Source organism: Brachyistius frenatus, unplaced genomic scaffold (genome assembly GCF_029030835.1).
Source record: "Brachyistius frenatus isolate BFR_SWC_R1_liver_20210118 unplaced genomic scaffold, ASM2903083v1 Contig_43, whole genome shotgun sequence".
Classification (NCBI taxonomy): domain Eukaryota; kingdom Metazoa; phylum Chordata; class Actinopteri; family Embiotocidae; genus Brachyistius; species Brachyistius frenatus.
In genome coordinates, this window is record NW_027210642.1 from 529,044 (window position 1) to 542,006 (window position 12,963).

General features: G+C 41.3%; 1 protein-coding gene across 1 annotated transcript; it reads left to right on the forward strand.

Moving 5' to 3' along the window:
• The first annotated feature begins 6,124 nt into the window (after window positions 1-6,124).
• Window positions 6,125-12,266, forward strand: proza (protein Z, vitamin K-dependent plasma glycoprotein a). The gene is made up of 9 exons (XM_069702782.1): window positions 6,125-6,290; window positions 8,194-8,333; window positions 8,999-9,150; window positions 9,264-9,288; window positions 9,377-9,490; window positions 9,588-9,722; window positions 10,000-10,115; window positions 10,221-10,338; window positions 11,269-12,266. The coding sequence occupies exons 2-9, from the start codon at window positions 8,255-8,257 to the stop codon at window positions 11,799-11,801; spliced, it is 1,272 nt and encodes a 423-aa protein (XP_069558883.1). The 5' UTR covers window positions 6,125-6,290; window positions 8,194-8,254; the 3' UTR covers window positions 11,802-12,266.
• The last annotated feature ends 697 nt before the right edge of the window (window positions 12,267-12,963 follow it).

Sequence of the window (12,963 nt, forward strand, 5' to 3'; positions counted from 1 at the left end):
AAGAGAGGGAGACAGGGACTGAGAGTTAAGGCGGCAGGTGGGAGGCGGAAGGGGGGGTGGAAGGATGCTTAGAGAAAGAGGGGTTTGAGGACACGCAGAGAAAATAAAACTGATGAGGAGACAGATGTGACAGATGAGAAAAGATAAATGGAGGGTTAAGTCGACTCTGGAAAAGAACAGAGTGCCTTTGCCCTTGCCATTGTGTTTGTTTTCTGCCAACATCTCTTTATTGACTTGTCTTCCGGCAAGCATTTGATTGCATATTCAGTCACAGTTGCTTTTGATCTTTAGATGCTCCATTACTCTTTAAAATGTGCTTTTAAATAATATCCACGAGGCAATTTGCATATAACAGAAACCGCATACAGTAGGATTACATGTGATCGGACACGTGTGTGTGTAGGTGTGTGTGCAATGGGAGATGGGGGTTGGGATTGGCTGCTCAGTCTAATTTTCCATGCAGTGCGAACAGTCTCAATCTCCAGCAAAAATGTGCTAATGAACTCCAGGCTGACACTCTGAAACACAAGTGTTCTTGCTCAAGGTGGTTTGAGGTTGACAGAACCGCTGGTTGCTTTCATGATATATTCATCTGTCGTTTTTACAAATAATTCTCTCTTCTCTCGCTTGTTTAGTGTGCAAAAATGTACGGTATGTTTATTCCCCAAACATTTCCAGCTACAATGCATCGCTTTCACCTCTTTAATGAAGGTAACGTGGCTGGAACCATTTGGGAAATACAAATACAATATATGGGAAGAGAGTTGGGACCTTTGTTTTTTTTATTAATTTACTGTTAATTGTGAGAGGAATAACAAAAAAAAAGTGGCAAATGCCTATTTCAACTCAGATGAGTAAAAAAACAAAATTATGTATTTCTAATGACATTAAAAGGAGAACAAAGCAAGACCCTCTTTGCATTTGACAAAGTTTTCTCTCTATTTTGTCAAACATTTTTGAAAGGAAATACTGACAGGAAGTAAGTCCAATGATGCAGTGTCATTTAGTAGATTTGTTTCACTGCTCCACTTAAGCAAAACCTTTAAGCAATTTACCAATACAATTTTCATTCTCTCTACATTCATTTGACATTTTTAAAAGCTACTACTGTACAGATTGTGCACACAAAACATACAATCGGTATGTAAAACATATCTTAAAAATTCATAACGCCAACAGAGAGTAAAAATTAGCTGCTCCTACACCATCTACAACAATAACATTTTGTTTACAGCAGGACTTTAAATTTGTAATGAAACAGTTTAAGACACTAAAGCACCACCAACAGCATCCTTCAAAATGAGCTCTAAGTTCTAAATGAACACTTTTATGAAGCAGCTTTAACAAAAACTAAACATAATCTTCATTACACTGCATTATACTTATACTTTTCTTGTTTTATCTTTTTACTGTGAGAAACAATATTTCGATCTCTCTGTATGTCTTGCACGTATGGTGGATTGACATTAAAGTTAAAGTTGAAGTTGATTATTTATAGCCAGATGTGCCTAATAAACTGGCAACTGTGCATAAGTCTGAGTACAGTAACCTCTCACCTTCCTCCCCAATTACCGTTTTCTCTGTCCTTCTGCAACCTTCTTCCTCAGCACATGAACCATGATAGAAAGATGGCGGTACGAGACAACTGCAGCCTAAAAGCTGTGATTCGTCCTGTACATGAAGTCAGTATAATTTGTTATCAGTGACTTGTACAGACTTTCAGGAGTAGCTATATGTGCAGAACGCAGAGCATCAGATGGGCTCTGGCATGAGTACAGTGAAACATCATGTCCGTTTACAGAGCTGTCAGCTGCGTCTCTGCTCTCTCTGTGCCTCCTCAGCACGATCAGCCCTACGCCACCTCTCCACAGGTCTGAAGAAACACAACTAGACTCTTTTCATCTCTGCTGTCTGAGCAAGATACAGCATATCATTTAAAAGGTAGTGCATGGGGCTGCGATAAGGACCTGAGGGCAGATGAGATTAAAGAGTCTTGCACGAAGAAAGAGTGAAAGAAAGAGGTTTCGGTGGAAGAAAATGAATCGCTGAGCTGGTGGATAGCTGGGGATCACACAAGAGGATAAAACACATCTTTATACCTGCTTGGAGCTTCATTTATGACATCCTGAGCCTCTTCTGCACAGATACAGGGCACTGTACGAAGGGAATTGACACCATAAACTGCTCAATAATAGCCGGCCTGTTTCTGCCGAATGCCACTTGAATCATAAGCAGGAAACATGGTAAGAAGTGCTCTTAATTCTTTTTCCCCTGAATGTGAACAAATGAGCAGCGGGGTACGCAAGGAGGGGAGCGGTGTTAAATAAAATATGGCCAGATGACGTGAATTGATCACAGAGAAATGTGGGACAGAGGAGGGTGATTCTTCAAGAGTAGCTAGCGTAGCTGTGAAAGACCCCCACAGGGGTAGTGCCTGCCTGTTTCCAGTACTTAATACAACATCATCATTGGTCCTTGTCACACAAACTCGATTACATGCAATCTTCTGGTGCTGTGATACAGATGTGATTGTGTTGTGTGTGTGTGGGTTAATGTTTGCATTTAATATAGGACATCAGATAGTGTATTGCATAAGCGTGAGGGCATTTTTGATGAGTTATCTGGCGTTATTCTTCAAAACCAAACCAGGGCAGGTGATGGTTCTGATGTATTATATTTCCTCTGGTGATAATACAGTAGGAGGTCAGCGGTCCGACAGGTCTGTGCAGGTCGTTATTGCTTGTGTGTGTTATCAACCCATTACATCATCATAACGCACATTGTCTGGGGACCTCACACTGTCTGGTCCTCACTGAACTGAACAGTCACATGCAGACATGCACGAGCGTGCCAAACCAAACGCGTGTTATTGCTTCAAACCCCACCGAAATGGTTTTTGGTTTTGTATGTGTGTCATGTTGAACATTTTGGTCAGGTGTTGTCAGCAGAACAAAGTTGATCTATATGCGGCTTCGAATGGTTTAATCTGTATATCATGTGGGATCCTCGCATATGAGAATCGCAGATTATCTGGATCCAGTGCACTAAAAATGACAACAAATAAAGACTGTGCAGATGGCTTCTGATGTTAGCTATCTTAATCATTTTATTCCCTGCTTCACACCTCAAATCTGAGAAAATGAGGAGATGAAGATGGGATATAATGATGAGAAGGAGTTTAGCTATGCAGTGAGCACTGAGCTACATGCTAACATCAGAATGCTAACATGCAAAAAGACAACACTAAGGTGCGGAAGTTAAGAAGGTGTACTCCTAACATGGTCACAATGTTGGTTAAGCCTTTTAGCATGCTAATTTGCACAAAACACAAAGTAGAGCTGAGGCCAATGGGAATGTTTAAATCTGACCTGATGATGGCACGAGAAGAAAAGTTGACCAAAGTCAGAATTTCATCCTCCCCGGGATAATTAATGTGAGCACAAATGTTTGTGCCAATCAATCTTGAAGATGTTAAGATATTTCACAAGAGAAATTAAAATGTTGACGTGCTGAATATCGAGGGTCTCTTCTAAAAACTGATGATGGCATGCAAACCAAGATGTAACAGTTTTGAGGTTTTATGTTTGCTATTTTCGTCATGACATTATGATTACTAATGCACTGTAACCAGGTTTGAGAGGAAACATATTTATGTTAAACATGACCGGGGAGCTTGAAGAAATCATATTTTATTCTGAACGAAAGTTGTAAATCAGCGGATGGATGCACTGCTATTGTGGTGAACAACAAAAGAAACAAATGATGAAATTATAGAAGGAAAGATGCAGGGAGAATAATGGCGACTTCCAAACATGTACAGTAGACAGTCCAGAGCATTTCATCTTCAGTCGGTGAGATCCATCAGAAAGTTGTCAAGTATTCGGTGACATTAATTATAGATGGCTTTTTTGATGCCTGGGGTGTTTGTTTAGTGTGCCTGTAAAATTGGACCCTGGATTTGAAGAGGAATGGGTCAGCCAGGTCACACGTGAGCGCCACGCCGCACTTTCTTTCCTGCTACCCTCCAATTTAGAGCCAGCACTCAAAGAATAATGAGAGGAGTGGGAAGAAATGGGAGCGAGGGGGAAAGAGGGAGAGATGAGAAAGGGAAAGAGAGAGCTAGGTAGAGAGGGAGGAAGGTAGACCATACAAGAGGGGGATGTTGAATAAAACATAACTAAAGGAAAGAGATGGATGGGCGATTGGGCGAGCTTTCCACTGCTGCAGTTTGCAAGCCAGCATAGAGCAGCTACAGCACTGCCCGCACCTACATGCTGACACGTGTCACAGGCAACGCACATGTTATATGCTACACATGTATGTATTCATACGCGCAAAACATGTTCAAACATGTGCTAGTTCCACACATGGCAGTTACATGTGACTGTGGATTTCACCTCGGACCAGATTCATCGGGGAAATTACTACAATCTTAATCATTTACACATCTAGCTGCGCCGCTGCACGTCCGGGCCAGCTCTCCATTGACTCTGTCCCTCCCTGAGAGGGTCTTCCTGTACGGGGCAGTGCAGCTACTGCCCCTGTCCAGCACCAGGGGACCAGCTGGTCTGAGCATGCTCTTATAATACTTTTGTTATTAGACTCGGGAAATGGAGACATTTAACACAGCGGCAGCTGAGACTGAAGCCCCACGGCCCTGTCTGTAAATTACATTGCTCTCACAAACAATCCCATTGAAATAAGGCCACTGAGGAGGGACTTTGGTTCTGTAAAATGCAGCCCTGATGGCCTCGTTTCAGCAGCTTTTATCATGGTGCCTTGATTTGGAGTTGATTTCTGTGGAGCGCCAATTGTCTTTGGCTGTCTGATGTGTCTTTGTTTGCAGTTCTTCTATTGATCGAAGCAGATTGCATCATTTTGTTTGATCAAGCATGCACACATTAAAAGGAGTTCATCATTCTGATCACACTGCTGCTAAAAATTGCAATAATGAATGTAAACTGTGCCTTTTTTTTTTTTTTAATGTGTTCTCTGTTTGTATCAAACGGATGCTGCACAGCTTCTCAACTTTTTGACCTTGTGACCCCTCATAACAGCCTGACTGTTGATAGGTTGTCAACAGCTCAGTCAAACAGCGATGGATTAGTTAGAAGGCCTGAGAGGTAAATGTATGTAGTGGTTTATAAGAAAAGCAGAGAAAAGTTAAAAAAAATACAAATAAATAATAAGCAGAATTTTTTTGTAACAAGAAGAGTATTTCTTCTTCTTCTAAACATCTTAAACTTTTAATCTACTATGACACCCCTTTGGTCGTCCTGTCCCAAAGGGTGACTTAAGCTGAATTGAGAATATCAATGAAAATATTGTGATGAAAAATTAGCTTTGATTAAAACACTAACAAAAAGAAAAAGACAGACAATATTTGTGTATCGTAAAAAGTATATCCCATTTTTCAGATTCTTTTTAACTTCGCAGCTCCCTTTATTTCATGTTCTTTCTTACAATTACTACTTTCTTCTAATTCTATTTATACGTAGGCCTGAGTTTTTCCTTCCCTCTGTTGGAGGTTTTTCTCCCTTTAAAGAGGAGGTTTTTTTTCCCCTCCTAGTTTATGTGGGAATTGTTGAATTGTTGGGTTTCTCTGCATAATATTGTAAAGTCTTGCTGTAAGGACTTTAATGTGCTAAGTGCCATGAAATAACCTCTGTTGTGATTTGGCGCTATATAAATAAAGTTGAGTTGAGTTGAATTGAATTGAATTGAATTGAATTGAATTGAATTGAATTGAATTGAATTGAATTGAATTGAATTGAATTGAATTGAATTGAATAAATTGAATAAATGCTGGAGGAAAAAATGTCATTGGATGAGTGAAGTACTATCCCATCTTGTCACGTCCTGTCTTTACTTTTACCTTGTCTTTTCTGTCCCGTGTGTGTTTTTAGTTGGTCTCCCATGTCGGAGCAGTTTTTTCCCCCTTTATTCCTGACTTTATGGCAGCGTAAACTCAACTTTCATGTGTCTCGCAGGCTCAAGAGTAACGAGATATCTGCAGGAAGCTCCCTTTAAATGCTCCGTTCATAGTGGGTCCAACTCTCCCAACCGCACCCTGCTCTGTCTTACAGCGCCCTCTGACGGCGCACATTTGTCATTAGTCTCTGCACAGTCAGTAAACAATGAGAGAGAGAGAGAGTGGGGGCAGACGTAATTGTGATCCGCACCCGTTACTTTGGATCGACAGGCTTGATCCATCCAGCAGAACCGAGGCGTGTTTCAGGACCAGCGAGGAGAGAGAGCGGGCCGGGTAGTTTGATTGCGTTACCGGGGCGGTAGGTGCCGATCATCACTGCGGTTGCGTTTGTTGTTGTCCTTTCGTAACGTTACTCTGGTTGCTTTTGTCCCATTGAGGTGACCCGCTCTAAAACGGCGACGGACTGAGTAATACTTCACAGTTTCTGTTGTTCTGAGTCACACCGGAGCAGCTTGTATCGCAGCATCCTCTTGTGTTTACGCTGCGCAGTAGATGATGCTCCATCCTCGTTTGGTAACAGCAGATGAGCTAATGCTACAATGGAAAAAAAAAAAAAAAAAAAAGCTACACAGGAAGCAAAGACTCATTTCTACTAATGTGAAATAATCCCCATGCAGCCCCTGCTGAGCCGCCCCTCAATGCTGATAGAGTTTATTTAGGGCGCATAGAGGAGGCAGAGTTTGTTTACAATCTGGGAACAAAACAGACTCTGAGGCCCACCAACATGGCAGCGTTATGACACTGCGCAATGATGATGATGATGATGATGGTCAAACAGATGAGTAGGCTTTTTTTTTTTTCCACAAAACCTGGATTAAGTAGAGGCACATAAACTACCATTAATCTGTGCAGATAACCTGCTTCAGACAAGGCTAACAGCCAGGCGTCAATAATTCTGAATCCTTTCAATCAGAAACATATTTATTCCATGTTGTAATGCTACTTGGCCATTTTGCTTTATTTGTATGAGCCTGCATTAAAAAGGTTTATGTTTAAGAAACCTGCTGTTTTATTAGAGGTTTGTTAAAAAAAAAAATTGCTTCGCAGTTGTTGAGATGATTAGAAATGGCATTTGTGTTTTAAATTAAATCTGATAGGGGCAATATATAAAATATATGGAAGCATTTAGGCGTGTGCACGTCATGCCTGAAGATCAAGCCTCATTTTACTCTGTTATCCTGGATTTCTTAGTTCTGCTTTCATGAAACAGCCCCCAGTTATTTTACATCAACAACTTAATACACACAACTTTTTGTCAAGAGTTACGACTTGGTGTTACATTTTAGTGGCTGTAATGTGACACTTTACAAAAATAGGACATTTGATCATTTCAAACTCGTTGTATGAATGCATTATCACACCATCTTTTCCTACAACACGCAAAATTATTGAATTGAATGGACATGTAATTTCAGCTTTAAACATAAAGTAAAAAAAAAAAAAACCTGTTTCTAATAACAATGCTCATCTCAGCATTAAGAAGCTGAGATGAGCATCTCGCAGCAGACATTTTGACTTGTCATGGTTGGAAAAGCACAGATGCCAATGTTATAGTCAGCCAGCATGCACAATAAAAATCAGCCCTCAATATATGTATTGTCTAATTATATACCTACCGTAACATGTTAGTTAATTTGACTACATAAATTATTGCGACTACTATCAAGACATTAGCATTATCTTGTATACAGGAATGCCTGTAAATTATCAGGTGGCTCTGCTGATGAATGTTTTCATTTGGGATAAACTTCATTAAACCTTCCTCAGTCCTCAAAGTAAAATATAATACATCTAATTACTGCGGCTAGTGTGGTTCCCTGTCAACATAATATAACATCCTATTATAGACGGTGACGTTTAAAGAGGTGAAGATGTACCTGAAATATTGAGGTCCTTTGAACAATCAGCTTCTCCAGCAGCATGGTAGTATCGATGGATCCTCGCTACAGAGACCTACCCTAACTATGATGAACTTCATAAACATCCAGCGAGACTGCTGCAGCCAATACAAGACAATAACTGTGTGGCAGCGCATTAATTGTACGAAAATAACGACTTCCTGACAACAAGGTGCAGCCTTGAACAGAGACTCTTTCTCTGTACAAGATTCTTTCTTAGCTGCATGCCCCTCTGTAGCTCATTTGTTTTTGTTTTTCAAACATGCACCCCGCATCATGTCAATCTGCTTGTCACTTTTGTAGGAGCGCACGCTGATCCCTGCAGCACCGACACCTCAGATCTTTGCAACGCTTCAGTGTCACCATGAACTCTTCGACCACATCTGCAGCTCTGCTGTGTCTGCTGGCTGGAGTTGTGGCCGCCATTCAGGACCATCAGTCAGGTGAGAGGGCCAGCGTGGAGCCAGACGACACCGTAAACCTCAAAAAGGTTTAGTCTGAACTCAAGAGAGAGGAAAATGAAGTGAAAGAATTAAAGCTCAAGATAGCAGGATGCTAAGTATAACATGTCAGAGGCTCTTCTCTTCATCAGGGAAGAAGATAGCGCTGAGTGGATGCAGTGGTTTTAAGAACTTTTGGGTGGTGATTTTATCAAATGGGTTTAGCTTCAGTCAACGAGATGCTGCTTATTTATATTAGATTAGTTTGGTTTATTGGGTTTTGATTAGTTCTTACCTCTTTTATTGTTTACTTTTTCATTAAACAACGTAGAACAACAATTAATCTGATGAGTCATAAATCATGAGAAATGCCAATCCTGATTTCCTAAAGTTGAAGGTGATGTCTTCAGATGTCCTCATTTGTCTGATCGACAGTCTAAAACCAAAGATATTCACGTCACAATGAAATAAAACAGAAAAGCAGCAAATATCATTAAAATAGTTGATTATTTTTAAAATGTTGATATATTATCATCAAAAGTCCCAGAGAAGAAAAGAACTGGCAACTGAGAGAAGTTGTCTTAAATATTCTAATGGTATGAAACGGAACCAAACCAGTTTGTGAATTGTTTTTGCTACGACCGCTGAGACATGAACTGTTCCCACAGTGTTTCTGGATAAGCAGCAGGCGAGCGCGTTGATCTCCCGTCAGAAGAGGAATGTCGGCGGTAACCAGGCTTCCACCCTGGAGCAGGCTTGCATGGAGAAAGTGTGCACCTACGAGGAGGCCAGAAGGTTCTTCCAGGACTCCTACCGCACGGTGCGCTCGCTGTTAATGCCCTCCTCATTTCTTTCTTTCCTTCCTCTAACCTCCTCATGCCTCTATGCAATAAAAGCTCTGTGTTCACTTATCATGTTGAATTTCTTTTGCAGGATATCTTCTGGTCAGTCTACATCGGTAAGTGCTCTATTAAAATGATTCTCCATCACTGTGCGGCCATTAGCAGCACATTAAATCGTCTCACAGATTTGCTCGCTGTGTTTAGATGGAGACCAGTGTGCAGAGAACCCCTGCAAGAATGGAGCCATGTGTTCAGACAGCGTGGGAGGCTACGACTGCGTCTGCAAGTCGGGTTTCGCAGGGGTCCACTGCGAAACGGGTGAGAGGGAGATGTCGGCATGTCGTGCGGGTGACATCATGGTTAATTTGCTGTGTGATGTGCAACCTTCCCTTCTCTTTCTGGTTCCACGCTGCAGATCAGACTGTGTGCACCCTGGAGAAGAACAAAGGCTGCTCCCAGTTCTGTAAACCAGGCTACATATCCTACCAGTGCTCCTGCGCCCGCGGGTGGAAGCTCAGCCGCAGTGACAGGAATAAGTGTGAGCCTACAGGTACGTCATGTCCTGTGTTAAATTCCAACTGCATCTTTTTTGTTGGTAAAATCAGAAGCCAATTTTTTTTTTTTTTTATATATATATATATATTTTTTATATTCTTTTTAGGAAAAAAAACTATATATGTTTTTTTTTTTTGTTTGTTTGTTTTTGTTTTTGTTTTAACTGACTGACTGCAAATCTGACGACCAAATGTGATGTCAGTCAAAATCTAAAGAGAAAGGGTAAAATATTCTAATGAGAGAAAGTAATCATTATCATCTTCTTCCATCAGGCACATACTCCTGTGGTAAGGTGAACAGTCTGAGTCAGTGGGAGAGCAGACAGACCACCAACAGCCACAGCAACTTTGGGGGACTTCCCTGTACTTCTACAGAGTGTCCCTGGCAGGTAGGAAGACACACACTCACACTGGGACACTTTACAGGTACCCCATTAAGTGTCTGTGATGTTTTTCCCAATCATCCAGCGGTCTAATTGTCGTGTGGTTTGCAGGCTCTCCTGAAGAGTTTAGAGTCTGCAGGTTACTGTAGTGGAGTCATACTGAAGGAGAACCTGGTCTTGACTTCAGCTCAGTGTGCCAACAAGTACGTCAGCTTCCAGGTGGCTGTCGGTGAGTAAACAAAACACATAATCATTACCAACACTGCTACTATTATTAATAGCAACAACAGGCAATATTTTGACTCACGAAATTGATGCACAGATATTCTGTGAAAATTTTGAGGATTATGTGACTACAATGTTTTTCAGAATAAAACGCTTATCAAAGATATTAGTAACAAATGATCACATCTGGGTCCCACCAGTAATGGAAGAAGTACTCATAATCATTTACTTAAAAGTTTAAAAAGCACAATATAATAACACAATGTCAAAATCTAGTATATGGTTGAACTGTGTATGAAAAAGTAGACGGCTTCAGCTTTGAAATGGATACAGGAAGTTGCGGCATTTGGCCGACCAATGGTGTACCTTTATCAGTCAGTGATAACAATTTACATTTATGGGTCTGGCCCTGCTGCTGTGATCCAGCCAAAAACACTCCATTAAGTAAAAGTCTCCCATCTAAACGTCCTGTAAATCAAAACTACTAAAGCATCACCAGCAAAATGTACTTCAAGTATAAATAACTGGTAATGCAGTGTAGTCCTTTTAGGAATCTTAAATATGTTAGATTAATATTATTCATGTGTTTATTTTAACATTGTAGCTTGTTGAAGTGTTCATATTTTATGACTGAATTATGATGGTTAGTTCAAACACCGTGCACACCCTGGTACTTTCACTTATTTAGGCTGATTAGACCTCTTCTCAGGACTGTGTGGGACTAGAGAAACTGGGTCTGATTGACACTTATGATACTTTGTTAATCCTACTACTATATATAATAAATCTGAACCTAGCTTTGCACTGCTACAAGAACAAGTACCTCAAAGCCGCACTAAATGCAGATCCTGAGTAAATGTATTTCTAGCGCTGAAGTCCACATGGAGTTTTACACCTTGAAAACCGTCATCTTTCTTTACCTGCACCTCCTCAGGCAAACGTACCAACCATGAAAATGGAGTGCAGACCCTGGATGTGAAATTAGTCCACATCCACCCAGGCTATAACGAGAGTCGTCCTGAAAATGACCTGGCTGTGATTGAGCTCAGCAACCGCATTATCTTTAAGAGAGAAGTCATTGCTGCCTGTCTGCCAGAGAGAGACTTTGCCGAGAGCATCTTGATGGCGGAAGAGTTCCCAGCTGTGGTCACCGGCTGGAAGGAAACCAAACCGGTATCTGCTTTCCAGGGCCCGCTCATGCGTAACCAGCTGGCATACAAGCCGTTGCCTGAGTGTCTGAACGCTCACCCCAACTTGATCACCAATAAAATGGGCTGCACCACTCCTCGTACCAATGCCGACTGCACCATGAGCTCTGGCAGCCCCCTGCTCACCCTTTACAGGGAGGTGTTCTTCCTCACTGGGGTGGTGAGCCAGCCGCTAGGGGCTGACTGCACCAATGGCTACATCTTCCAGAAGGTGTCGCGCTACCTCAGCTGGCTGCAGCCACTCATGGCTTCTCGCTAGATGGAGTAGTCGGGGAGTACGTGGAGGTTATTGAGTATGGATTAAGGATAATGCAGGCAAATTAAAACTAAAACAGGGAATCTAATCTGACATTTTCTTCCGTCTAGTTCAAACCCTTCATTCGGCTCATCTGTCTGTCTGTCTTTTAGAAATATCCGTAATTATTTAGCAAAACATATACACTGTAGTCTGTATCCAAGTGATCTCCCATTGTGGACTTCCTCCTTTATCCACAAGGTGGCTCTGTGTCAACAGAGAAGCACTTTTTGCATGTGTCTCACAAACTGAGGGAAGCAGCAAGAGATGTGTGAATTATTCAGCATGTGTTTTGTGATGTGGACATAAATTTTAATAACCTTGAAGTGACGTTATTTTAGCAGTGACTGTACTGGTTGACATGCACCTTACAAGACTCTTGATTAATCACTCTTCTATGAATGTAATAAACCATAACACCAATCATAATGTCAGTTCTGTCATTGTTTAGGGATGCAGGAAGTATGATTTCGAGAGGATGCAGGGTAAGACTGCATTTTGTAATTTCAACACCATATCATGTGGAAAAACAATATTGGATGCTAAATTATTCGATTTCCCGAGAGCCTGTGAATGCATCTGACAGAACTTCGAACAACTTTCGCAGTCCGGACGTTGAACCAGCTGCTCACGTGCAACTCTATGTCCTCAGGCTTTTCCTTTTAATTAATTATTAGGCCTACTGTTAGAACTGTCAAGCTAATACCGTCAAAGACAAATAACTAGAATATAAACAATGTTGTGCAAGTCTCTGCACTTGTTTTGTTGGTTAAATCAAAGCACCACGCGACGGTTTGGACGGTGTCCAGGTGTCTTTCATCAGGTGGAGGAAGTTGAGGTAAGTGAAGTCATTAACAAACTGTTTTCTTAGTCAAAAAGTCCGTTTCAAGCGTGTCAGCCGTGCACACCTCTTTCTTTGTTATCTTTTACAGGGTTCAAAAGAAACGTTTGCCAAACAACAAATGTTTGCATTTCTTTCGCGAAGTGTCACGTGACAAGCGTTTGTTCAACGTTGGGAAAAAACATTGTTAGCAAATGTAACGGCACCAACCACAAAGTCCAGCTGATGCTGATGGGGACGTGTCGTAATTTTTTTTAGTTATAGTCAAAAAGCAAAGTGAGCAGG

Coding starts and splice junctions, on each gene's coding strand:
- proza (XM_069702782.1), top strand. CDS start 8,255: ATGAACTCTTCGACCACATCTGCAGCTCTGCTGTGTCTGCTGGCTGGA. Junction 9,491..9,587: donor AGGGGTCCACTGCGAAACGG/GTGAGAGGGAGA, acceptor TCCACGCTGCAG/ATCAGACTGTGTGCACCCTG. Junction 10,116..10,220: donor CTACAGAGTGTCCCTGGCAG/GTAGGAAGACAC, acceptor TGTGGTTTGCAG/GCTCTCCTGAAGAGTTTAGA.